We start from the raw sequence: 24,983 nt of genomic DNA on the forward strand, positions 1-24,983 counted from the left end.
CAGAGTCTCAAAGACAAAATGTACAAAACGAGGCCCTTTGCCTCACCCTTACCCCATAACGGAGCTCAGAGGGAAAGACCAACAGTACTAGAAGCAAGGCCAGGAATGCTCGCCTACCCTCTGTCAGAACCAACAGCAGCACTGGTGCTGCTGCCGTGGGTAAGAAAGGCAGGCTTAGGAAGTGCATGGGCCTTAACTCATTAAGTCCCCTTAACATCCTTAGAAGGGAGGAATTACTATTTTTTTTTAAGCTGGAGGAGAGGCAGAGGCAGAGGAAGAAGCAGACTTCCCACTGAGCAGAGAGCCCCATGATGTGGGGCTGGATCCCAGGACCCTGGGATCATGACCTGAGCTGAAGGCAGTTGCTTCACTGACTGAGCCATCCAGGCATCCCGGTAGGAATTACTATTTTTTTTCTTTAAAGATTTTATTTATTTATTTGACAGAGAGAGACAGCCAGTGATAGAGGGAACACAAGCAGGGGGAGTAGGAGAGGAAGATGCAGGCTCTCAGCAGAGGAGCCTGATGTGGGGCTCGATCCCAGATCGCTGGGATCACGCCCTGAGCCGAAGGCAGACGTGTAATGACTGAGCCACCCAGGCGCCCCTGGGAGGAATTACTATTATTCACATTTTCCAGATGAAAAAGATGAAGCACAGACAGTATTTGCCCCAAGTTGTGTTACTATTGAACGGAAGAAAAAGAATGCATTCCAGTTACTGGGACTCTAGTGTCTGTTCTCTCAAGCACTTCACTGAACTGCCCATATTAAACATAAGTGAGGTAAAAAGATCTGATATGTAATACAGAAGAAAAGGAGGGAAGGTGGGAAGGAAGGAAGGAAGGAGGAAGGAAGAGGGGAGGAGGGAGGAAGGGAGGAAGGGAAGAAAGGTAGGTTGGCAGGAACGAAGGAAAGGAGGGAGGGAGGGAATGACCAAAAACAACAACAACCAACCAACAAACAAATCTGGAAAAAAGAAGGAAAAGAAGCAAAAGCAAACTCCTCCAGAATATTTTACACTACAGACAAACTTAATAAAAACACAAAGCCAATGAAGCAAAGAATTCCCAGACCATGGGCTAAACAGACTGCAAAGTTAAGGAAATGAACGAAGAACTAATAAATGAAGTGGGCTGGATATCAAATTTAACAGAAGAAAGCTCTGAGATAATTATAATAAGGAAAGCAACTAACAAAAGCAGAGAAAAAGATTACCTAAAGAATAAGACGCTTTAACATAAGGGAAACTCATAGCTCTGAAGTATATAAACCCAGTAAGCAGTACAGAAAAAATATTCAGATGTAACGGAAGAAAGTTACTCTGAAATAAATGAAGAATTGAATCTGTATGTGAACGGGCTTAAGGAAATTGACAAAGAACGATCAACAACAAGGCTTCGCTTGGTGATGATATCAAACTGCTAAATGAAACAAAAAATTCTCCACATATATAGTCAAAAAAGCAAGTCACCTACAAAGACAAAAAAAATCTGGCTGGCCCCAGACTTTTCCACCAAAAAAAAAAAAAAAATGCAGCAACAAAGTTTGGAGAGAACGAAAATATGACTAGAAAAGAACCAGGTCAAATTATTATCAAGTAATAATAATAATGGGGGCATTTTCAAACAGGAACAAACCCCAAGGAATACTCCACAAACTCTCATTAGGGAAGGAAATATTCATATTTCTCTTGATGCCAAGAAACAAGTGGAGAGGCTGTGGCAGAAGGAATGGTGGTGAGCATACATTTGTATTCAAATACAGAATTAAGGGGTGGCTGGGTGGTTCAGTTGGTTAAGCATTTGACTCTTGGCTTTGGCTCGGGTCATGATCTCAGGGTCCTGGGATCCAGCCCATCATCGGGCTCTGGACTCAGCACAGAGTGTGCTTGAGATTCTCTCTCCCTCTGCCCCTCCCCTACCGTGCACATACACACACACACACACACACTCTCTCTCTCTTTAATAAATAAATAAATACAAACAAATAAATGAATAAATGCAGAATTAAGACAAATTAACTGTGGGACCGTGTTACAGACCAAATTATATAGCTCAACCAGAAGAGGAAGCAAAACATGTAAATACTATTTTATCTTACTTAGCAGTGAGTCAATTGAGCTTGCTTAAAATTATATATGTGGAGTTAAAAAAAAATAGTAACGACATCCTACAAGTTATTTATAATCTTTCTGCTAAATCTTATAAGAGTTTAATATTTATGGTTCAGCAAATCCTTCAGTTTCATTTGTATGTCTTTTTTATGGTGAAAGAAAATGTAGGTTGAATTCCTTGTATATACAATATGCAATATATTTTATAAAATGGTTTCTACATAGTTACCTTTTATTGACAATGAACTCCAATTAAAAAAAAAAAAAAGAGTTGACCAGGACATGAGTGGTTCATCAAAAAGAAAGTATAAATGGCTCAAATGTATAAAAACAGGTTCAACCTCATGTATAATAAGAGAAACACAAACTAAGGCTCAGACTCTGCAATTTTTACTTATCACGTTGGCAAAGGTAAGAAAAGACCAGTACCAAGGAGCGCTGAGGGTCAAGGTAAGTAGCACTGCCCCACACCCTGGTATGAGCCGTAAGGGTCACAGCCTCAGAGTGGCAACTTGTTGAACTCTACCAGAACCAGAGCGTTACTTTTAGGAACTCTGTCTCTAGACAGGGTAGTCCAAGCGGATTACTCAAGGGTATGCATTGCAACTTTGTTCCCAGTTGCAAACAACTAGAAACAATCAACACGTCCACCAAGCCAAAGCAACACTGTAAAACCACAAAAATAATGAATCCTCGGAACAATCTCCAGGAGGTAGAAAGACAAGGGCACACGGAACTGCTGGGGAAGCAAGGAAGAAAACACACCCTCATTTGCCTGTGTCGGCATAAAATTTCTCGAGAAGGATAAACAAGAGACTGATAACATTTCTTGTCCCCAGGGACAGGGTTAAGAGAAGAAGGGACCCTTCACGGTAAACCGTTTTATACCTCTGGCATTATTAATCATACAAATTCATTATCTGGTCATAACAAATAATTTAGCTTCTTAAAAAAATCCAACAGTTGCTAAGGGCAATCAATAGTTGGTTCTCTAATATAGGTCAAATGAAATGTTTTAAAATTTTATTAGGAATTTGATCTTACATTGCCTTGAAGAAATAGTAACTATAGCAAGGGTCAGTAAACTTTTCCCGTAAAGGGTCGGATAGTAAGTATTTTAGACTTGCAAGTAGGTCACGCTCAGGTGGTCCCCGTTGAAACTAGTCAATTGTAATTGTTTCCAGAAGCAGCCATAGCCAATACATTAATGAATGGATGTGGCCGTGGTTCTATAAAACTTTATTTATAAAACCAGGCAGTGGATGGATTGGGACATAGGCTGTAGTTTGCCAACCCCTACACCTACAGAAATCAAAGCGCCAATGATCATCCATTGCTTCTAAAATAAGTTAGCATTATTTTTCCTCTAATGCTGAAAAAAAACAAAAATGATTTAATGCCAGAAGTCTCTCCAAAAAGATCATGTTGCTTTTTCTATAACATTTTTTTTTTAAGATTTTATTTATTTATTCGACAGAGATAGAGACAGCCAGTGAGAGAGGGAACACAAGCAGGGGGAATGGGAGAGGAAGAAGCAGGCTCACAGCAGAGAAGCCTGATGTGGGGCTCGATCCCATAACGCCGGGATCACGCCCTGAGCCGAAGGCAGACGCTTAACCGCTGTGCCTCCCAGGCGCCCCATGCTTTTTCAACATCATACTGATATTTCAAGCAAGCATTTGTTGATCGTGCTTCAGTCACCCTGGCCTTTCCATTCCTTGAACATGTTTCCACCTCAGGACCTTTGCACTTGCCGGTTCCTTGGCCTGGAAGAGCTACCCCCCCACCCAGATCTTGGCATGCCCACCCTCTCTCTTTGTCCTTCAGTTCTCAAGCAACAGGTTTTCCCTGGCCAGTCTAGCTAAGTAACCCCCCACCCACCATGGTGTTCTGGCTTTACTTATCTGGGATGATAAATGTTACCTTTAAATGATTCAATTTTTGCTTATTTGCATGTGGGCTGTTTTCCACAGTGAGAAGGTGAGCTCCAAGTTGTCTCATTCATTAGGCTCCCCTGGTACTCTGCTGACACATTGTTGGTTGTTCTGTTTGTTGGTAAGCCCCCATCAGCTCTCGCAGCCCATGCAAACACATGATTCTCCTTGAAGCAGTGGGGACCAAACATCTTAGACCTGGACCTGTCGATTCACTCTTTCTACATCTATTTACTGAGAACCTATTATGTATGAGACACTGTTCCATGCTACTGGAATGCTTTAGGGAATACAACTCCAAAACCCCTGCCCTTAAGCAGCGTCCATTCCAGCGGAGAGGAGGGGAAGGCAATGAGCAATAAATATGATACATAAGAAAATTATAAAGAACGGTAGAAAGTTATCAGGGCTATGGAAAAACCGTAAAGTACAGCGGGGGGATGGGGTAGGCCTCACTGAGCAGGTGACATCTGAGCAAAGACTTGAAGGGAGGCGAGGCGGTGGTCACGTGGATCAACGGGAAGAACATATAGGTGATACGATTATGGGAAGGCGAGCCCTGGGGCAAGAGCGTGCCTGGGGTGTACGAGAAACAGCAAGGAGGAGGGTACGGTTAGAGCAGAAAGGAAGGAGAAGGGGGAAAGAGATGACGTCAGACAGGTTGGGGGATATGATCACATAGGGCTTTGTAGGACATCCACACTATGCATTCTGGATGTATGGGGTGAAATGGGGAGTTGCTGGCATTTTGAACAGAGTGCCCTGATTTGCTGCTTTGTGGAAAACAGACAGACAAGAGGAGATAAGAAGGGAATAAGAGAAACCAGTCAGAAGCCTCAATAATAACCCAGGTGAGAGGTGATGGGGACTAGACCACAGTGGTCAAGGTGGAGGTCATGAGAAGGGGTCGGATCCTGGGTAAATTTGCAAAGTACAGTTACCGGGACTTCCTGATGGCTTAGACTGGGGATGGGGGAGGGGGAGTGGCAGAGAAAGAGGGGATTTCTGACCTAACAAGGAAGGAGGCAGCTGCCCTCAAGTGCATGGGGGTAAAGCTGGGCCGTGCAGATGCAGATTTAAGTGGACAGATTCGGTTTTGGACCTTTCTGTTTCAGATAGGTTTTAGGAGATAATGAATAATCTGTGTCGGAGTCCAGGACAGAGGTCTAGCTTGGAGGTACATACCTGTGAGCTGTGGTCATGTGGATTATTTAAAGCCAGATGAGATCACCAAGGGAATACAGATTGAGAGGGGAAGATGACAGGGATTGGGCACTAGGGCACATCAGGTGAAGAGGCAGGAGACAAAGGAGGAGCCAGCGAACGGGCTGAGAAGGAGCTCCCAGTGAGGCAGGAAGGAAGCCAGAAGACTGGAATTACAGAGGCCAAGCAAGGAGGAGGGAGCATCCACCCCATCAAAACTGCTGATGGGTCAAGGATAATAATCCAGTAGAGAATAAAGAACTGAGGACGTGGGAGAGAGAACCACTGGGGCTGAGTTCCGGAGCCAGATGGAGGGGAGACACCAAATGCACAAGACGGGGGCCTGGATTTAGACAGAAGCATCTCGGGACGGGGGGCACAGAGGCTGAGAGTCTGAGGACATTTTCTTCTGACTGCTTCCATGTTCTCAGTGATGAAGCAAGCAAGTGGTGAGGATGGGAAAGGAGGTCCTGGGTTTGCAGAAAGGGGAGAAACCAAGTCACTTCAGTGAGTGGAGAAGCAAATCGACAAAGGATAGAAAGGATGCTTATGTATTGGCATTGAGGACCCAGCTGAGGGCTCAGTATCAAGGAGAAGAAGGCCAGTCTGAAGGGTTAGTAATGGTCTTGAAGGCATTTGTTCAATCACTCTTGATCTTGTCCATCAACTTCTCCCAGCAAGTACAAGTTGAGATAGATACCTCTTAGGGATGTAATGAAACAAATGTTAATAGTTAAATCTCAGGGGGTGTCTGGCTGCCTCAGTTGGTGGAACATGCGACTTTTGATCTAGGGGTTGTGCGTTTGAGCCCCATGTTGGACATAGAGCCTCCCAAATATATATTTAGATCTCAGGAAAAGTACTTCTCAAGAGATTGCCATCAGAACCCTGACACGGATCCTCTATTTCAAGTTGTGAAACGTGATCCACAAGAGGGTAAAGCAGTCAGTGGAAAGCCATCATACTTTACCCTAAACCCACGCTGGATTTTGTATTCTTTTCCAGTAGCTTCCCATTTTGTTCCTTGCATCCTCCATCCCTCACCTAGGATGATGTGAAAGGGCAAGAAGCCAGGTGCAATCCAGAGGGGGGGCTAAGAAAGCCCTTTCCCTTCGTGACACAGAACCGAGCAGACACTTGCTAAGTGCTGAATTAATGGCATCTAATCACAAACCTCCTGAAGAAAACAAGAGCGACTAAGTTTCCAGACAGGACGAGTGTAAGCTCATAGAGGAAGAAAGACAACAAACAGATAAATCCATAAGGTGAGACTGCATTTTGGCGAAAGATGTCTGTAACCCATTTTCACACGAAAGAAACTATGACTAGCAGTGCAGTATTTAGCTAATGAGCGTGAAGAAGCCCCTTCCCTGTTGCTACATTCAGGATGTGAGGCTGGTTTACACACACGGTGCCAGAAATCGATCTGGATTCGGCGAGTCATAACGGTTGTTTCATTGAGCAATATGTTTTATGCTTTATTTACTCAATGGAAGCAGAACGTGTCATCCATAGAAACAACCCATACGCACCACTCAGGTGCATGTTTATAAACAACACCAGCTCTAGAAGAATCCACCTTCTCGCAGTGACACCCGACATACCCCTTCTGCAGACGCTCTCAGGATTTGAACGAAATGTTTCTTTTTTTTTTTTAAGATTTTTAATTTATTTATGAGAGAGAGAGAGTGAGACACAGCCTGAGAGGGGGGAGAGGGAGAAGCCTGAGCAGGGAGCCCTACGTGGGGCTCGATCCCAGGACCCCAGGATCATGAGCTGAGCTGAAGGCAGATGCTTAACCGACTGAGCCACCCAGGTGCCCCGAACGAATGAAATGTTTCTATACCAAAAGTCATCTGGATCTTTAACAGGTCTTAAAACAATGTGCACCAACCAATTCAACCAAACAAGAAATCATTAAAGATTGTGCCTGCCATGTCAAGTTCCAGCTTCGTCCTACCAACAACTTTTACACATTTTATCGAAAAGCACAAATTTCTTGGATAATTTTGTCATTAAAGATGTAAGCAGTCCAAACACTTTAAGATGCTGCTTTACAGGACTCTTACAGGCTGCTGGACGGAGCGTGGATCCAGAGAAGCATTTTGGAAACCTGTCTACCTATGACCCCACAATTCCACTCCTGGGTGTAGACAGACTTCATATCCCCAAACAGGAGATGAGCAATCGCCTAATGGCAGAGGAACGGGTGAACTGAGGTATACTCACACCCAAATACAGATCAACAGTGAAGAAACAAGCTACCACCATATACAGCCACGTGACTGAATCTTCTAAACATACCGTAGAAAAAAGCAGCCAAATACAAACAGTGCCTAATAAGTGAATACATTCACATGCGGTTCAAAAACAGGCAAGACTGCCCACGTCATTCGAAATAGAAGAGTGCGCAGTCATGGGAGGGGGGTGGTGTGCCGGAAGGGGCCAGGGGGCCTCTGGGACTGGATCTGCCTGTTCCTCCATCTGGGTGCTGGTGACACGGGGGTGTTCACTTTGTGAAGATTTCTGGGGCTGTACACTTATGATGTGCCCTTCTGTCTCTCTATATATTATATTTCAATTAGGAGTTTTCTGGAAAAAAAATAAGTAGCTCCAAAATTCAGAAAATATCCTTCAAAAAAAAAAAAAAAGCCTAAAGCCAATAACTTAATTTTTATTTTTATTGTTCTAAGAAAATGAATTTTCTATATCAAAAGCAATGGTTTCTATTGAAATATCGCCTTATATAAAAGGCAAAAAAGACATATTTAAAGGATTATACATTCACGGTATAAGTGAAAATATAAATTATCGTTACATCCATTCTGCAGTCAACAAATAACCTTTTTCAATATCAACTTACCTGAGTTGCTTTGCATAGCTGAGTTCGATCTCTGTCCTCTCCTTTACAAATTTGATGTATTTCTCAAGAATGTCAATTCCCCACTGTGTGTGCTTTTCTAAGTTGTCAAATTGATCCTGTTTAAAAAAACAGAGAGAGAGCGCCTTATAATCCTTCTCTGTGATTAATATAATTTCAGTGAACAATTCTCTCAACAATATGTCGCTGTGTAGAGAGCAGTTCTAATATTTTCCATGATTGTACTGGGTGCTTTTCTTGTTGAGCGTTTTTAAATCAACATTACCAAATTTGGTTTGAAAACTGCCTGGGGTACTGAACTCTGACCCATTCGTTCATGTTAGAAACATGGCTTGGGGATATAGTTAACATCCTGGTGCAAAGGAAAATATATTTTCCAGAGTCCAAAAACCGAGAGGTGAAACACTCACATCAACTCAGTCGTGCTGGCCAGTACCTTACCTGTTATCTCTGAGTTACTCAAAACTGCTCACTGAAATTCGGGGCAAGCAAATGGGAGCAAGAAGGGTTACAAAATACTGCTTTCTTCAAACAGATAAATAAAATGACTCATGTGGACTTTATTCAAACATTCGAACATTTATCAAACCCACACTGTGTGCCAGGAAAAGAGTCAGGGAACCGACAAGAACAGAAATAGAGCCCCATCTTGCAGAGTGCCTGAAGGTCCCTAGCCTGGAAGAATGAGAGGATGCTATTCCAGCAACAGCTACTGCAAAGGTGGGGACACATCCCGGAATCTGGGGATGGGGGGACGGGACTTGTCCCTCTGGAGCAAAGGTGGGGGAAGGCTCAAGGGAAGGATGGTGGTGGGTAAAAAACTGGAAAAAGTCCCGGCCCATCACCCCAGGCCTCAAACAAGGTGCAAAGGAGCTTAGCCTCACCAGGGCGCTCAAATGAGCCGCTGAACCTGCAAGGAGAGAGGCACGCCCACAGATACGTTTAGAATCGCCAGGCCGTGGAAGTCGGGAGATTGTTCACTAGTCCAGATGAAAGAAAATGGGAGGAAAGAGGAGGATATACAGACCCGTAACAACTAGAATCAGCTAGTATTAGTGGCCGATTGCATGAGGAGGCTGGAAAGGAATATGAGGGAGAGGCAGGATTCTGGGGGCCTCCCTGCCTCTGGCTCCCGGGACCAGAGAGCCAAGGGGCAGCAGTCTGGGGTGAAGCGACACGCTGCACAAGAGAGTGACATGTCCAGAAGGGAGCTGGAAACACAGATCTATTCGGAGCTCAAGGAGGGAGGCCTGGGAGCTTCCGGATCTGAAGCAGACAGGGGTCCAAGGAGGGGGTCGGCAAAGTCGGCTGCAACTCTGCACTGAATTAGTCAAGAGGGCCTGGCCCAGGAGGGCGAGCCCGGAGAGGCCTGAGGAGGTGAAGGGAGTGTCAGCGTGACACTGCAGGGAAGGGAGAGCTGCCCCGAGAGAGATGGAACAGCTGCTACCTCCCGGGAGAGAGCAGGAATAGAGAAGGCGGGCTTTGGCCCCAGCCTGGGACTTCACCGCCGGGGGCCGCCGAACACAGCCGAGTGCAGCATTAGGCCTGACGGTGCAGAAGCAGTCCCTGCCGAATTTCACAGCTCAGCCACGAGGCTCACGGAAAACGGAAAAGAGTCAAATCAAATACAAAACTACAAAGCCAGAATTTAATCCTATCACAGGTGTGTGCGATCCAACGGGACACACTCCGTGCCATCCTTCAGCTTGGTTTTAAAACCCAGCATATCCCCCCTTACACCCGTCCTCATGCTGTCATCCTGTGTCCCATTCAAAGCTGTGCAAACCGGAAAATGAGTACGCGGGGTTCCCTAGGAGCCCACCTCGGGTGGGAGCAGGTACCCCGCAGAGTCAAAAACACTTTCTCTCCAATGTCAGAAATTCTCTTCTTGACGAAAACTCATTTCCTCAACCTTACTCCCACCCAGGCCCACAGGACAGTTTGGGAAACTAAGGTTTTATTTTACTGGAATGTTTTTCTCACGGAAAAGAATCCCCATAAAATGTCCTTAAATCTGGGGCGCCTGGGTGGCAAAGCGGTTGGGCGTCTGCCTTCGGCTCAGGGCGTGATCCCGGCGTTATGGGATCGAGCCCCACATCAGGCTCCTCTGCTATGAGCCTGCTTCTTCCTCTCCCACTCTCCCTGCTTGTGTTCCCTCTCTCTCTGGCTGTCTCTATCTCTGTCAAGTAAATAAATGGAATATTTAAAAAAAAAAAGTCCTTAAATCTAATAATTGTTTACATTATCATAAAAAACAAGGGACAACTATTTAAGGTTTTTGTTGATTCTTGGTCCCCAATAACATATTCCACGGACATCTAGGTTCCACTCAAGGAACACTAGTCAGGAAGGCGATTTATTTAGGTTCCCTACAAAGACGAGGATTGTCAAGCAAATTAATAGTGTAAACAAGACTGTGGGTCACTTCAAACTACTTGAGAGAACAAATATACAAACAATTCAAGTCATGATTACAAATCATTCGTAGCTATTTAGAGCAAGGTCTGTTTAAAGCTCTGGGCTGGTCGGTAACCCCTTGCTAACCTAGTTTCATAGTGATCCTATTTATTTAAGAACTCCTTTCCACACCCCTCCGTCCATTTGAGAGTCCTCTCTCTGTTTCATCTCCCATCCCCAGAACTTTACTGTTTTCAGGAGTTACAGGGGTTTCCTTGAAAACTTGCTAACACAATCTGCTCTTAGATTGTCCTGCTGATAATCTCACTACATACTTTTCTCTATGAGTATGCAATTCTTTTTTTTTTTTTTAGCCCTGATGTATAGAATACAGAGCAACAGCTTTTGATACCAAAACTCTTTTTTAAAAAAATCTACATTTGAATTTAGTCTCCCTTAAAAATTACTGGCCCCAAACCAACAATATGTTTTCAATAAAGTTATCTGTATTCAGGAACATTCTACAAGCTATCATAAAGCACTAAAGTAAGGTCAAAATAAGATAGAAGATCTTAATACTAAAAACCTTACTCAGTAGCAACAAAGAAGCTAGTGCTTGCTTGTCCATACAGTATCGTTCTTTTTATGCTGTATTAAAACATCTTTAGGGGCGTCTGGCTGGCTTAGTAGGTGGAGCGTGCGATTCTTGATCTTGGGGTCGTGAGTTCGAGCTCCACGCTGGGTGTAGGGCTTACTTAAAAAAAGAACGAAATGAAATAAAATGTTGTCACGAATAAAATTTTTAAAAATACTAAAACATCCGTAATGATGCCACACTTTACCACTCCCATCACATGTATCGCCACGGCATGGACTTTCTTGACAGCAGCTAAAAGCAAATTCAAAACAGATGAAAAACTAATCAACCCACTTACATTCTTGACCAAAATGTGGAAAACTTAATGGAAAAACATTCCAAATCTTAAAAAGACTCCTTTGTGAGCAAATATTATAAATGGCCCTTTAAAAAAACAGCCTTTGCCCCCTTGGAGATGGGGCCACTATCAAAGATGACCCCTTTCCTTGTGATGTTACATGACCGCGGTTCTCTGCCCTCTTGAAAATCATTAAGGACCTCCAAAAGCTTTTATTTATGGGGGTTATGGCTATCAATATTTACTCTATCAGAAATTAAAAACTGAGAGAGTTTTAAACACATTTATTAATTCATTTAAAAAGACGACACTAAGTCCATTACACATCAAAATAAATAGCATTGTTTTCTTTTTAAGAACTTTCCTTTCCAAAACAACAACAGCAAAAAAGTGAGAAAACTGGCTCTGTTTTACATTTTTGCAAATCTCTTTAATGTCTGGCTTAATAGGAGACAGCTGCACGCTCAGATGTTTCTGCATTCAATCTGCTGTGATTCCTTAGTTTGGCTGAAATATGCGAAAAAAATAAGACTTCCACGCAGAAATGCAGTAAGAAAGAGGAAGAGTATTTCAATAGCCTTTTTAGGTGATTCTGGCTATTATTTGATACCACACCAAGATTCAACTAATAGTAGTTTCTTAAAGGCTAGTTGCAATGTGAAATCTGAAACCACCCCAATGCATTTTCCATATCGGGTTACAATAAAATGCAGTCGTTGATCTTTTGCTTTGAATGGATCTTTTACCTGCACATGATAGTGTAACATTATGCATGGGTCATTTAGAAAATATCATTTCACTGATACTTGCAGATCTTCCAAGTGTTGCCACATTTCATTACAAAATATTTTAAAACCACATTTGTTTATATTGCTATCTCAAGTATTTTTTTAATTTTTAATTTTTTAATTTTTTTAAAAGATTTTTTAAAAAAATTATTTGTTTAACAGAGAGAGCATAAGTGGGGAGGAGGGGCAGAGGGAAAGGAAGAAGCAGACTCCCTGCTGAGCAGGGAGCCTGACATGGGACTCGATCCCAGGACCCTGGGATCATGACCTGAGCCAAAGGCAGATGCTTAACTGACTGAGTCACCCAGGTGCCCTATTTTTTATTTATTTTTTTAATAAGCTCTATGCCCAACATGGGGCTTGAACTCACGACCCCAAGATCAAGAATCTGATGAATCTTTAAATACTGGGGAGCTGTCAAGTTCACATTGGCAAATACAAATTTTCCAAAATTCTAATTTTCACTTAAAAGCCAGAATGTTATCATTGGCAACAAATAGTTGTTTCCTTAAAGGGACAGGCTTACTTCATTCATTTTTGAGAAAATATCTGCCAAATGCCCAAGAGTTTGTCCTTCAATTGCTCTCTTAAGTAAAAATGGTGTCCATGAAAAAAGCACTTAGTTCAGCTCACAATACCATCACCTAAGTAACCGGGTAACACTAAGTGCTTTAGGCATACTTCCCGTCTTGTCATAAAAGATTTCACTTATTTATTTGACAGGGAGAGCTAGAGAGCACGTGACGGGGGTGGGGGGAGAGGGAGAAGCAGACTCCCCGCTGAGCAGGGAGCCCCGTGCAGGGCTCGATCCCAGGACCCTGGGATCATGACCTGAGCTGAAGGCAGATGCTTAACCGACTGAGCCACCCAGGCGCCCCCATCGAGGACATTTTTAGATAAAACTGATTTTTTTTAAATAGCTACCAGTGAAGAATACAAGAGCTGTTGCTACAGTTTGGAGCCATTGCCCTGATTCACACCAAGGTGCCAGCGTCCTTCCCAACCACCACTTTTGTACCATGAGCGAAAACAACCACACAGTGACTGAGACAATGTCTTAGTATCATTATGAAAATAGTTTTGACTCTGTGGACTCCATAAGAGGGTTTCTGGAACCTCTGGAGGTCCAGGGACTGCACTTTAAGAACTCCTACCTCATGACGCACACTCTAAAATCTCTGTTTGAAAGCTTCATATTTCCAAAGATTAAGAAAGGCAGATAATATATGACCTAATGGAAAATTATGTTTAATGTACCAGTGCCTACTATATATACACCCAAGAATTAACTCCGACATTGCCAAGAGAACTGCAGATGGATGTTTCCAAGGAGCTGGGTACAATGCGATGGGCCTCTTGACCTCTTATTGCTCCCTGAATTCAAACCAAACAAAGGTCCGTGCCAGGAGCTGTTGGCTACAAGAGGCTGAGTCAGCTGCAGAGACAAATGAGGAGAGTACAAGTGCATCAATCAAATGCACTTACTGTATTTTCCAATTATTTTCAGGTCTGGCTGTAGGCACACTGAAGACCGAACCAGGAGTATGAACCACGGCAGTTGTTTGGGTCATTGTATCTTCATCAGAGTTCCTGAAGCATCATGAAGTTCAACACAAATTTGCCTTCATGTACCTACAACAGCAACTCGTCAGTCAGGTGCCAAGACTGGTCTCTCTAGGTCAGTAGAGAACGACTACTCTTGGCTATGCTTAAGAAGTCTTCTGAAATCTGATTTTTCTCTCAAAGTCTGCAGAAGAAGTGACACAAGGGCTACTTTCAGAAAAGTAGTTGTGTTAAAATGAGGAGACCCAAGTCAGCCTCAAGGAAGTTTTTCTCCAAAGTATAGGTCAGTTCTTAGTACAGTACTTCCTGTCATTGAAAAGTGTACTAAACCGACACAAATTCAAAATCCCCGGAACAAGCCAATCTGGTAAGAAACTAAGTTGCTAAAGTTACCTCTGTGTCAATGGCTCAGACTCAGAGGAAGGGTATCCTGAGGCCAGCTCTCCACCAATCTGTCCCCCAGTGAGTCACTCAGTGAAGAGAATCATCCCTTCCATATCACTGGGTCCACTTCCATCCGTGCTGTCTAGACCACTGTTTCAGGATACTCTAATTTAGAATAAATTCACTTTCCAAAGGACTAGGGCACTTTGAGAAGCAGACTTTAAATGCCTCTATTTGAACAGAATCCCTTGGGATGATATTACTGGTATTAGCTTCCTCTTATCTTTGAGAGAAAAGCGTCAGCACGTATAGATTTACCCAGACTAAATGTAACAAAACTTCCATTTAAAATGTTTTTAAAAATCAATTAGGTTCTGAATATTAAAGTAGCTGTATATAGAGGGACAAAAAAGTTGTATAAACCTTTACAAACAAAAATGTATCATCACGGATACCACCTAAAATTCCAGATCTCCAATTTGAAACAAAGACTTCAATTAATCTCCATGGACAAATAAAAAGAATTTTTCTCAGACATAATATTAAAAGCAGAAATACCCTTGAGTGTCTGGGTGGCTCAGTCAGTTGAGCAGCTGACTCTTGGTTTCGGCTCAGGTCATGAAACCAGGGTCCTGGGATCGAGTCCCACGTTGGGCTCTGTGCTCATTGGGGAGTCTGCTTGAGGCTTCTTTCTCCCTTCACCTCTCCCACCCTACCACTTGGCTCGCTCTCTCTCTCTTCCTCTCTCTCTCTCTCAAAATAAATAAATCCTTAGAAAAAGGCAGAAATACCGAAATATATATTTTCAGCATGAGCGTGTCAAACCTTGAAATGATGAAAAACTATTACCCAAAGGAAATTCATTATTTACACAGAAAGAACAGATAAAAGGTAAAGGCCAGCGGTAGAGGGTTTATTTCAAGCAGCACAGACACCTTCTGGTTTGACAATACCACGTAGACACAGATTCTGTAAAATCACACATCCATCTGCTATTTCTGAAATAGGTTCTGTGAATTAGGAGGGGCGCGCTCCCCCCCACCCCGGGTTGAAGAGCAGGACTGTGAGACGTAATTGACGAACTAGGAGCTCCAACATCACAGTGTCATGGCTGGACAGTCAAGTTAACACAAAAGGTTTTAATTAGGAAAAGTGCACAAAATGGAAGGCTTTACTGAACTCAGAATCTTTTTAAGATGCAAGTCCACAAACTGCCATAGAACCAGGTACCGATGGAGGCATGTTTGCTGTAACTAGCCACACCTACCGAACTCTGTTTCTGTGGTGTAAATGAAAATACTAAGAAACTATTCTGTTTATGGCTCCTTCCAGCATTGGCATTCTGAACCCAAGAAGTAAAATGTAAACAAACACAGAATGAAAACATATGTATGAGTTAAAGAAAAAAAAAGCCAACAATTTTAGGGGTGCCTGGGCAGCTCAGCTGAGCATCTGACCCTTGATTTCAGCTCAGGTCATGATCTCGGGGTCCTGAGACCGAGCCCTGCAAGAGGCTCCGTGCTCAGTACAAAGTCTGCTTGTCTCTCTTCATCCCTGTGCTCGCTCTCTCTCTCTAATAAATAAATAAATAAATAAATAAATAAATAAATAAAATCTTTTAAAAAAACAACAAAACTTTAACAAGCTTAAGAGGCAATAGCATGTGGACGAAGTCAGCGGTGTAAAGAATGTGGAAAAGCACACAGAATCTGAAAAGCTGCATTTTCATATTTTTCTGACAATAATTCTATTGTGTAAAAGGGCAGCAAGGAGGCTGATGCTGGACGGGATGGACAGACTTGAGGCTGATGAATGCGGGGCCAAATCTTACACTGCATCCTGACATGACGAGAGAGAGGGTGAAAAACAGAACTTGTACCCAAAGCACCGGAATTCTGACTCTCCTCGAGTCTGAGCGGAGGAGATCTGGAGGGGAGATTGCTGTGGAATGTATTCCTTTAAGAAGCCGCAAGAAGCGGTTGGCCTATTATTTCAATGTTCTTAGAATACCGTAGTCACTCTCTGCTCCCCCTCCGTTCCCCTGGATACAGTAAAAGCAACAAACAAAAATAAACACCTGTGCCTGCCCCAAATATACTGACTAAAAGAGATCGCAAAGAATACTATTTTTCAAGAAAAAAAAACACTGTTTTAAAGAGTGCTTACTTTTTCATTAAAAAACAAAAACAGGGGCGCCTGGGTGGCACAGCGGTTAAGCGTCTGCCTTCGGCTCAGGGCGTGATCCCGGCGTTATGGGTTCGAGCCCCACATCAGGCTCCTCTGCTATGAGCCTGCTTCTTCCTCTCCCACTCCCCCTGCTTGTGTTCCCTCTCTCACTGGCTGTCTCTATCTCTGTCGAATAAATAAATAAAATCTTTAAAAACAAAAACAAAAGCAGTCATTTTTAAAGTGGTCATAAAAATTACTCCTTCATCCAGACACTGTCAAATATCTTAAGTAGAAGAGGAAAAGTATGAAAGATGACGGAGCTATAAAACCCAGGGTTAGAAAGATGGCTCTGATGTGTATCCAGGGTGGATCGAATCAATCAGCTCTAATGGAAAGACAGAAACTCGTCACAGAAAGCAAAGTCTTGCTTTATATAAGAAAAAATGCCGTCTCCCTGTGATAATGCAAGAGGGGCTTTGTCCAGTCGTGCTTGTGACATGAACATCTTTAATACAAATGTTCAGTGTCATCAGGGTCTGGCTTCAGCCTGGAGATGAAATCCACTTGCTCATTTTCTGGTGTTTATACATCCGCTCCGTTGAGTCTGACTAAATAGGAACTGGTCTCTCTCGTCCCGAGCCTGCTCAATCAGCAGACACAAGAGTTCAGTAACCTGCCCTCCTCCAGCTGCCCTGCGTTCCTTTCTTTCAACCCTGGAGAGCTAAGCAGACCTCTCCAACATCCCACACTGTTCTCTACAGGAGATTCTCGCCCCCAGGAAACAAGTTCAAGACCAACCTAAGGGAGAGGGGAGAAGGAAGAAACCACACTCTAAATGCCAGAACACTGAAGGCAATCCAAAGGCTAAACGAGAACAAAGCATCCAAGCTAAATTTTTAATGAGAAGAAAAAAAAAACCCAGATTTTTAAAGGCCTGACTCATTTCTAAACTCTATAAATATTTCCATGTGTGGGGGGAAGGGGTGCAAAATATTACAGAAATATCATAGGAAAAAAAATTTAAGCCCTGTCACCTGAAACGTAGTTAACATCAATGCAAAAGATTTTCCAAACACTTAGCAATGAACTCACTTCCAACTTTAAGTAAAGGTGGTTAAGCAAACACATAGGTGTTGTTCTCTTTTTAAGACAAGGGATTCCCCACTCTCCAGCCCACTGCCACAGCCGAGCATCTGACCCAAAGGACCCATACGACACACTAGACTGGACCAATCAGAAGCTCTCCAGGAACAGGTGCTGGAGCTAAGAGGTGAAAATTGTCCCTGTGTGTGGCAAATTAGGGAAAAAAACACTCGTCTGCAGAGATGGGAGGCATTACCCTGGGTGTTCAAAATGGCTGTACCTGTGAGCTTTGTACTGGTTGAGGGGGGTCCTTTGTGAGACTGGCCAGTTCTTCCAGCCCCTGGTTCTGTAAACTATCCCTGGGGACAGACCCTCTGGGCCAATAGTCCAGTAGCTTCCCCCTTACTCATCCCATCTTCCCTTTGGCAGAGCACCTCGATTGCATCTTTTCCCAGCTCCCTTAGCTAGACATGACTTGTCACCCTGGCTAACTAGGTGGGTGGGATATCTATGGGTGGCTACTGAGAAAGGTCGCCCTCCCTAAAAACTCCTCCTCTTCTTGACTTGACTTGGTCATAGCTGCCTGGGACGCTTGGATTTGCTACAATCATCCTGCAACCACGAGGAGGAAGCATCCCTGATAGGCTGGGATGGCAGATCAAGTCACTGGACCTCAACACCAATCCCAGAACGGCCTGCCTCTGGACCCTGTAGTGTGAAAATGATGTGTCCTCATCATCTGAGCCACTTCTCTTTGGGTCTCTTATTTTCAATCTAACCCATACAACCCTGTCTCTTTCCAATAAATTGCAAGAACCCAATCACTTCATTTTGAGAGCCGACCATGAGCCAAGCTCTCTGCCATGCACTAGAATTACAGGCGAGGACAGAGGAGTTTTAATTAAGGTAAAAGGCAGTGGGATCATAGAAGTGTGGGATCGGTTCTAGATGTGGGATTAGGGAAAGCCTTTCAGAGGAAGTGATGTTCAAGCTGAAACAAGAAGGAAAAGGAAAAGCCAGTTAGGCAAAATGGGGAGAAGCCGGGAGGAGAAGGTGGGGGAGGGAAACAGTCCAGGCAGACGGCAGAGAACATGCAGAAGCCCCAGGAAGGAAAGAACATGGCAAAATTGAAGGAAATGAAGACTATCCAGTATACCTTGAGTGTGAAGATAAAGAGGAAGAAGGGTGTGATTAGGAGAAAGACAGAGGCCAGATCAGCCAGAGCCTTGGAGACCACAGCCAGCGTTCCACAGGACAGTTTTCTTTGAGTCTTTGCCAACTAATACAATCCCTCTCTCTCTCTAAGACCTCTTTGTGACTTACAGCCTGTGTTTTAAAATGATTAAATGAGGGGCGTCTGGGTGGCGCAGTTAGTTAAGCATCTGACTCTTGGTTTCGGCTCAGGTCGTGATCTCAGGGTCCTGAGATTGAGCCCATGTCAGTCTCCACACTCAACACAGAGTCTGCTTGTCCCTCTCCCTCTGCCCCTCCCCCTACTCATGCTCTCTCTCGCTCTCAATAAAAATAAATAAAATCTTTTAAAAATAAGTAAATAAAATATAATGACTAAATGAGGGGTGCCTGGCTTGCTGGCTCAGACAGTGGAGCATGAGGCTCTTTATCTTGGGGTTCTGGGTTCGAGCCCCATGTTCGGTGTAGAGATTACTTAAAAACAACATCTTAAAAAATAATAAATTAAAATTTTTAAAAAATAAATAAATAAGGGGCGCCCGGGTGGCTCAGTCGGTTAAGTGTCTGACTCTTGGTTTGGGCTCAGGTCATGATCTCAGGGTTGTGGGGTCGAGCCCTGTGACCGGCTCCCACTCAGCACGGAATCTGCTTGAGCTCTGTCTCTCACTTTGCCCTCCCCGATCCTTGTGCACTCACGAGCTCTCTCTCTCTCAATAAAAATAAATAAAATCTTTTTTAGAAAAATACATTGATGGGGCGCCTGGGTGGCGCAGTCGTTGAGCGTCTGCCTTCGGCTCAGGGCGTGATCCCCGCGATCTGGGATCGAGCCCCACATCAGGCTCCTCCGCTGGGAGCCTGCTTCTTCCTCTCCCACTCCCCCTGCTTGTGTTCCCTCTCTCGCTGGCTGTCTCTGTCAAATAAATAAATAAAATCTTTTAAAAAAAAGAGAGAGAGGAAAAAAAAGAAAAACACATTGAAGGAGCACCTGGGTGGCTCAGATGGTTGGGCATGCATTTGGCTCATGTCATGATCTTCAGGTCCTGGGATCGAGCCCCTTGTCAGGCTCCTAGCTCAGTGGGGAGTCTGCTTCTCCCTCTCCCTCTGCCTTTCCCCCTGCTCATGCTCTCCCTCTGTATCTCTCTGTCTCAAATGAATAAATACAATCTTTAAAAATAAATAAATAAAAAAAATTTAAAGAGACACTAAAGAAAACTGGAATAAATGGAGAGACATGAGCCATGTTCATAAATTGGAAGGCTATCTACTGTAAATATATCAACCCTCCCACAAATTATCTGTAGATTCAATGTAGTTTCAATGGGAGTCCAACAAGTTTTTGGAGAACAGAATCCAAAACTTCAAATGGACGTTGCAAAGGTCAAACAATAGCCAAAACACGCTTGAAGAACAAGGTGGGGGTAATAGCCGTACTGTAAACTGACTTATAATAAAGTTAATTAATAAGCTGTGTGGTACTGACCAGGGACAGAAAAACAGGCAAATGCATAGAACAGAACAGCCTATGCAAAAACAACTTTGTATGGAAAAGAGGAAGCCATACAGAAAACAAAGAACCTGATGGCTGAGCACCTGGAGTCTGGAGCTAGAATGGCTTCCTTTGAACTCTGGCTCTTTGGCATGCCAGCTATGTCACGTGGAGCAAGCTACTTTACCTCTCTGTGTTTCGGCTTCTTGTCTCAAAAACGCGGATAGGGGCGCCTGGGTGGCACAGCGGTTAAGCGTCTGCCTTCGGCTCAGGGCGTGATCCTGGCGTTATGGGATCGAGCCCCACATCAGGCTCCTCTGCTATGAGCCTGCTTCTTCCTCTCCCACTCCCCCTGCTGTGTTCCCTCTCTCGCTGGCTGTCTCTATCTCTGTCGAATAAATAAATAAAATATTAAAAAAAAAAACTCGGATAAAAGCAAGATGTATTTGGAGGGTTACGGTAAGGATTAAATGTTATCTCATGCTGAGAACACTGGCTGGCACATGGTAAGCCCTCGGTCAGTGTTAATCATGACCCCCACCACTACCATCATCAGGGGCCAAAGGGGAAAGAACAGGCTGTTCAATAAAAGGTGTGGGAGAGGGGGGCCTGCGTGGCTCAGTCAGGGGAGCATGAAACTCTTGATCTCAGGGTTGTGAGTTCAAGCCCCATGCAGGGTGTATAGATTACTTAAAAATAAGATCTTTAGGGGTGTCAGGGTGGTGCAGTAGGTCAAGCATCTGACCCTTGGTTTCAGCTCAGGTTGTACTCTCAGGGTCGTGAGATCGAGCCCCGCACTGGGCTCCGTGCTCAGCATGGACTCTGCTTAAGTTTCTCTCTCCCTCTGCCCCTCTCTCCTGTGTGCTCTCTCTCAAATAAATAAATCTTTTAAAATGAATAAATAAATAGCTTTTTTGAAAAGGTGCTGGGATAACTGAGTATCTACTAGAAAAAATGAAATCAAACCTCTATTTCTTACAATATATAAAAACTAATTCAAGATAGGTTGAGGATCTAAATGTAAAAGACCATAAAGGAAAAAAAATTAATGAACTTGACCATATAAAAACTAAAAACTTTTGGTCATGAAAAGATACCCCAAGGTAAGCGAAATGATAAAGGATACGCTGGGAGAAGAAATTTGTAACACATCTGATCGACAAAGGATTAGAATATATGATATAGAAAGAGCACCTTCAAATCAGTTTTCTTCAAAAGATAAAATAACTCAATTGGAAAAGGGGCAAAAAAAAAAGAATTTTAAACACGAAATTATATTTAGCCATATTAGCAACCAGAGAGAGGCATATTAAAACTACAATGAGGGGTCCCTGGGTGGTTAAGCATCCACCTTTGGCTCAGGTCATGATCCAGCGTCCTGGGATCAAGCCCCACATTGCATCGGGAGCTTGCTTCTCCCTCTCGCTGCCCCCTGCTCGTGCTCTCTCTTGCTATCTCTCTCTCTCTCTCTCTCTCAGATAAATAAATAAAATCTTAAAAAAAAAACAACAAACTACCATGAGATTCCATTTCACACCCACCAGCCTGGCAAAAATTTAGTCAGAAAACACCAAGTATTAATAATGCATTGCAATGGGAAGGGTCATACACTGCTGGGGACCTTGGAAAAAAAATTGGTTTTGCCTAGTAAAGGTGAACTTGTGCCCCTGCAATACACCTAGGTATTCCCCCACTACATATATACTTAAGGTCTAGGACCTAGACAGTAAACTCTTGTCCATGCGCACAATGAGGCAGGAGTAAGAATGTATGTAGTGGCAGAATCATAGCAGCAGAATACTGGAAACAACTCAACTGTCCATCTCATCTCATTTATATAAAGTCTCCGAACAGGCAAAACTAAAAACAATATATTGTTATGGATACAATCATAAATGACAAAAAAAAAACTATAAAGAAAAACAAGAGAATATTTTTTAACACTAAATTCTGGATAATACTCAATTAGGGAGTAGGATGTGACCACAGTGGGGCCATAGGGAGCTTCTGGGGGCAGGGTAATGTTCTATTTCTTTATCTGGGTGGAATGTTCGTGGGGGTTCATTTACTGTTATTTTTGTATACATCATTCTATACATACATGTTTTCATACATTCTTTTGTAATATGCCATAATTAATACTTAATTGTTAGTTTACAGTTGGGTTGATGGGAAAATCTTCAGAGTAAAGAGAAACTTAAGATCACCCAAACCGCTGCCAACTAGAGGTCAAAAATGAAGTTAAAATATTTATGAAAGCAAAACTGAAGTCAATAGGAAAATCTATTACAGAAAGTATTGAACTATTACTTTTTCCTTGATTGATGGACTTCCTATTTTGTTCCCATAGAAAATATAAAACATTCTTAGAAAATAGGCATCACTTAATACCCAAGTATGGATTGACTATTGATTGTTAAAGACTTCGCACTTAGGGGAAAGACTTTTTAAAAAAATCCAGGACTCGGGCGCCTGGGTGGTTCAGTCAGTTGGGTGTCTGACTTTTGGTTTCCACTCAGGTCATGATCTCAGGGTCATGAGACTGAGCCCCACATTGGGCTCTGTGCTCAGTGGGAAGTCTGCTGGAGGCTCTCTCCCTCCCTCTGACCTCGCCCCTGCACGTGCTTTCTCTCTCTCTCTGAAATAATAAATAAATAAATCTTAAAAAAAAAAATCCAGGACTATTATTGTCTAAAAGCCAAAAATATTTTTCAGAAACCACCACAGGAATATAATACATGATTTTCCTCAAATAAAATGTTTATGAAGGTTACGAGAACACAAGATATTACAGTAATCAACATACCCTATGCCAAAATCACATTTATCTGTTTCTGCTCTATGCCAAAATCACATGTACCTATTTATTCATCCAACCAATATTTTACTGAGCACCTACTATGTGTCAAACACTACTCCAGGAACTAAGGACATGCAGCAAACTGAAGACAGACATTCTCTACTCTCACGGAGCTTAACTACCAGTAGACCTTTACTGTACAAAGCTATGAAGAAATTCCAGAAAGATCAGTTGACATTCCCATGAGAACTACTAGGTCTTCAGATAGGAACACTTTAAAGTCCAGTGATACCTATTAGCAGAGGTGACAGTCAAAATACTTAATAAACAATTATCAAGAGATTCCCTATCCAATCAGAACAGAGCCAGCTGTATTGATGAGGCATCCGGGCTGAAAACCACCTTGCGAGTGGCCCAAGTGCCTTCTAGAGATGACCAAATAGCATACTCACCAACAGAGTACTACTATCTTACTGAACCCTGACCAGGACTGAATATCACCGTTTGTAAAACAAAAACCAACCAAAAAAGAAGAAGAGGAAGAAAGCTTGTCTTATTTGATAAGCAACTTGCTTTATGTATGCATTTTTTTCATTATTTGGGAAATTAACCTTTTCAGATATGTTCATTAGCCTTTGAAATTTCCTCTTGTAATCTTTCTCTCTCTTTTTAAAACCTACTTTATTTTAGTTTTTAAGTAATCTCTGCCTGCAATGTGCGGTTCAAACTCACACCCCCAAGATCAAGAGTTGCTTCCTCCACCGACCAAGCCAGCCAGGTGCCCCTGTAACCTTTCTCTTCTTTTTTTTTTTTTTTAAGATTTTATTTATTTATTCGACAGAGATAGAGACAGCCAGCGAGAGAGGGAACACAAGCAGGGGGAGTGGGAGAGGAAGAACCAGGCTCATAGCAGGGGAGCCTGATGTGGGGCTCGATCCCAGAACTCCGGGATCACGCCCTGAGTTGAAGGCAGACGCTTAACCGCTGTGCCACCCAGGCGCCCCAACCTTTCTCTTCTTAATCTTGATTCATTTATTTATTAGGAACTTTGTATTTATCTTATATTTTGCATAACCCCTTCGTATATTGAGACTGCCATACTAACTCTGTCATATTTGTTGTTCCTAGTTTGATTAATTATAAATTTTATGTACATTTTTGGCATGGAGACATATAAATGTATGGTTACCTCAGGGGGTTAGAACTAGGAGGGTTCCCCCACACACACTATTTTATACTTCTCTGTGCATTCAAAATTTTCTTCAGTGAGCATTCGTTTTGATTATCAATATAGTATTATACTAACTTCATTAAAAAGTTACTATTTTAAAGACACCTAAGGAAATCACATAAGTAAACGTCTATGATGAAATAAGTTCTACCTCCACTTTACTCTATTACCATTCCCTTCTCGGTAGTAATTGATGACAAAATAGCATAAACATTGCCATTTTATTCAAGTTTAATGTTTCCTGTAAAAGGAAAAATGTCTCTACTTATTTGTCACATAACATTAAGCAGAAATCCAGGATTCAGGGGCACCTGGCTGGATCAGTCAGTAGAACATGTGACTCTCAATCTTGGGGTCATGGGTTCAAGCCCCACATTGGGCATGGAGCCTACAAGAAGGAAGGAAGGAAGGAAGGAGGGAAGGAAGGAGGGAAGAAAGAAAAGAAATCCAGGATTGATTTCCAACTGTCTTTTCCTCCAAATTCCTGAGTCTACTGCCAAGTGCTGCTACCCTTACACTAATCCACTTACCAAAGATGCACTTGGCACTCTTTAAAAAAAATTTTTTTTATTTTTAAGTAATCTGTACAGCCAATGAGGGCTCAAACTCACAACCCCGAGATCGAGAGTCGTGCACTCTACCGAGTGAGCCAGCCAGGCGCCCCATGCACTTGGTACTCTTACCAGTAGCGCTAACACTAGTTACCTCTCTCACTCGGCATGCCTTACCCTGTACCTGACTCCACATCCTGCCCCATCAGTCAAGACTAACATGGCATGACCACCTGTGTGCCCTTTGACAAATACTTGCTGAATGAATGAATG

General features: G+C 43.0%; 1 protein-coding gene across 8 annotated transcripts in view; it reads right to left on the bottom strand.

The window, feature by feature from the left end:
- The window catches only part of FNBP1 (formin binding protein 1), a 135,286-nt gene that overhangs the window by 78,491 nt on the left and 31,812 nt on the right, over positions 1-24,983 (bottom strand). For all 8 annotated transcript variants that reach the window (XM_019795266.2, XM_019795275.2, XM_011219705.3 and 5 more), the window contains exon 2: positions 8,115-8,230. In XM_019795266.2, the coding sequence (XP_019650825.1) occupies positions 8,115-8,230 (116 nt within the window). The remainder of the gene's footprint in view (positions 1-8,114; positions 8,231-24,983) is intronic.

This window comes from Ailuropoda melanoleuca, chromosome 7 (assembly GCF_002007445.2).
Source record: "Ailuropoda melanoleuca isolate Jingjing chromosome 7, ASM200744v2, whole genome shotgun sequence".
In the NCBI taxonomy this organism is placed as follows: domain Eukaryota; kingdom Metazoa; phylum Chordata; class Mammalia; order Carnivora; family Ursidae; genus Ailuropoda; species Ailuropoda melanoleuca.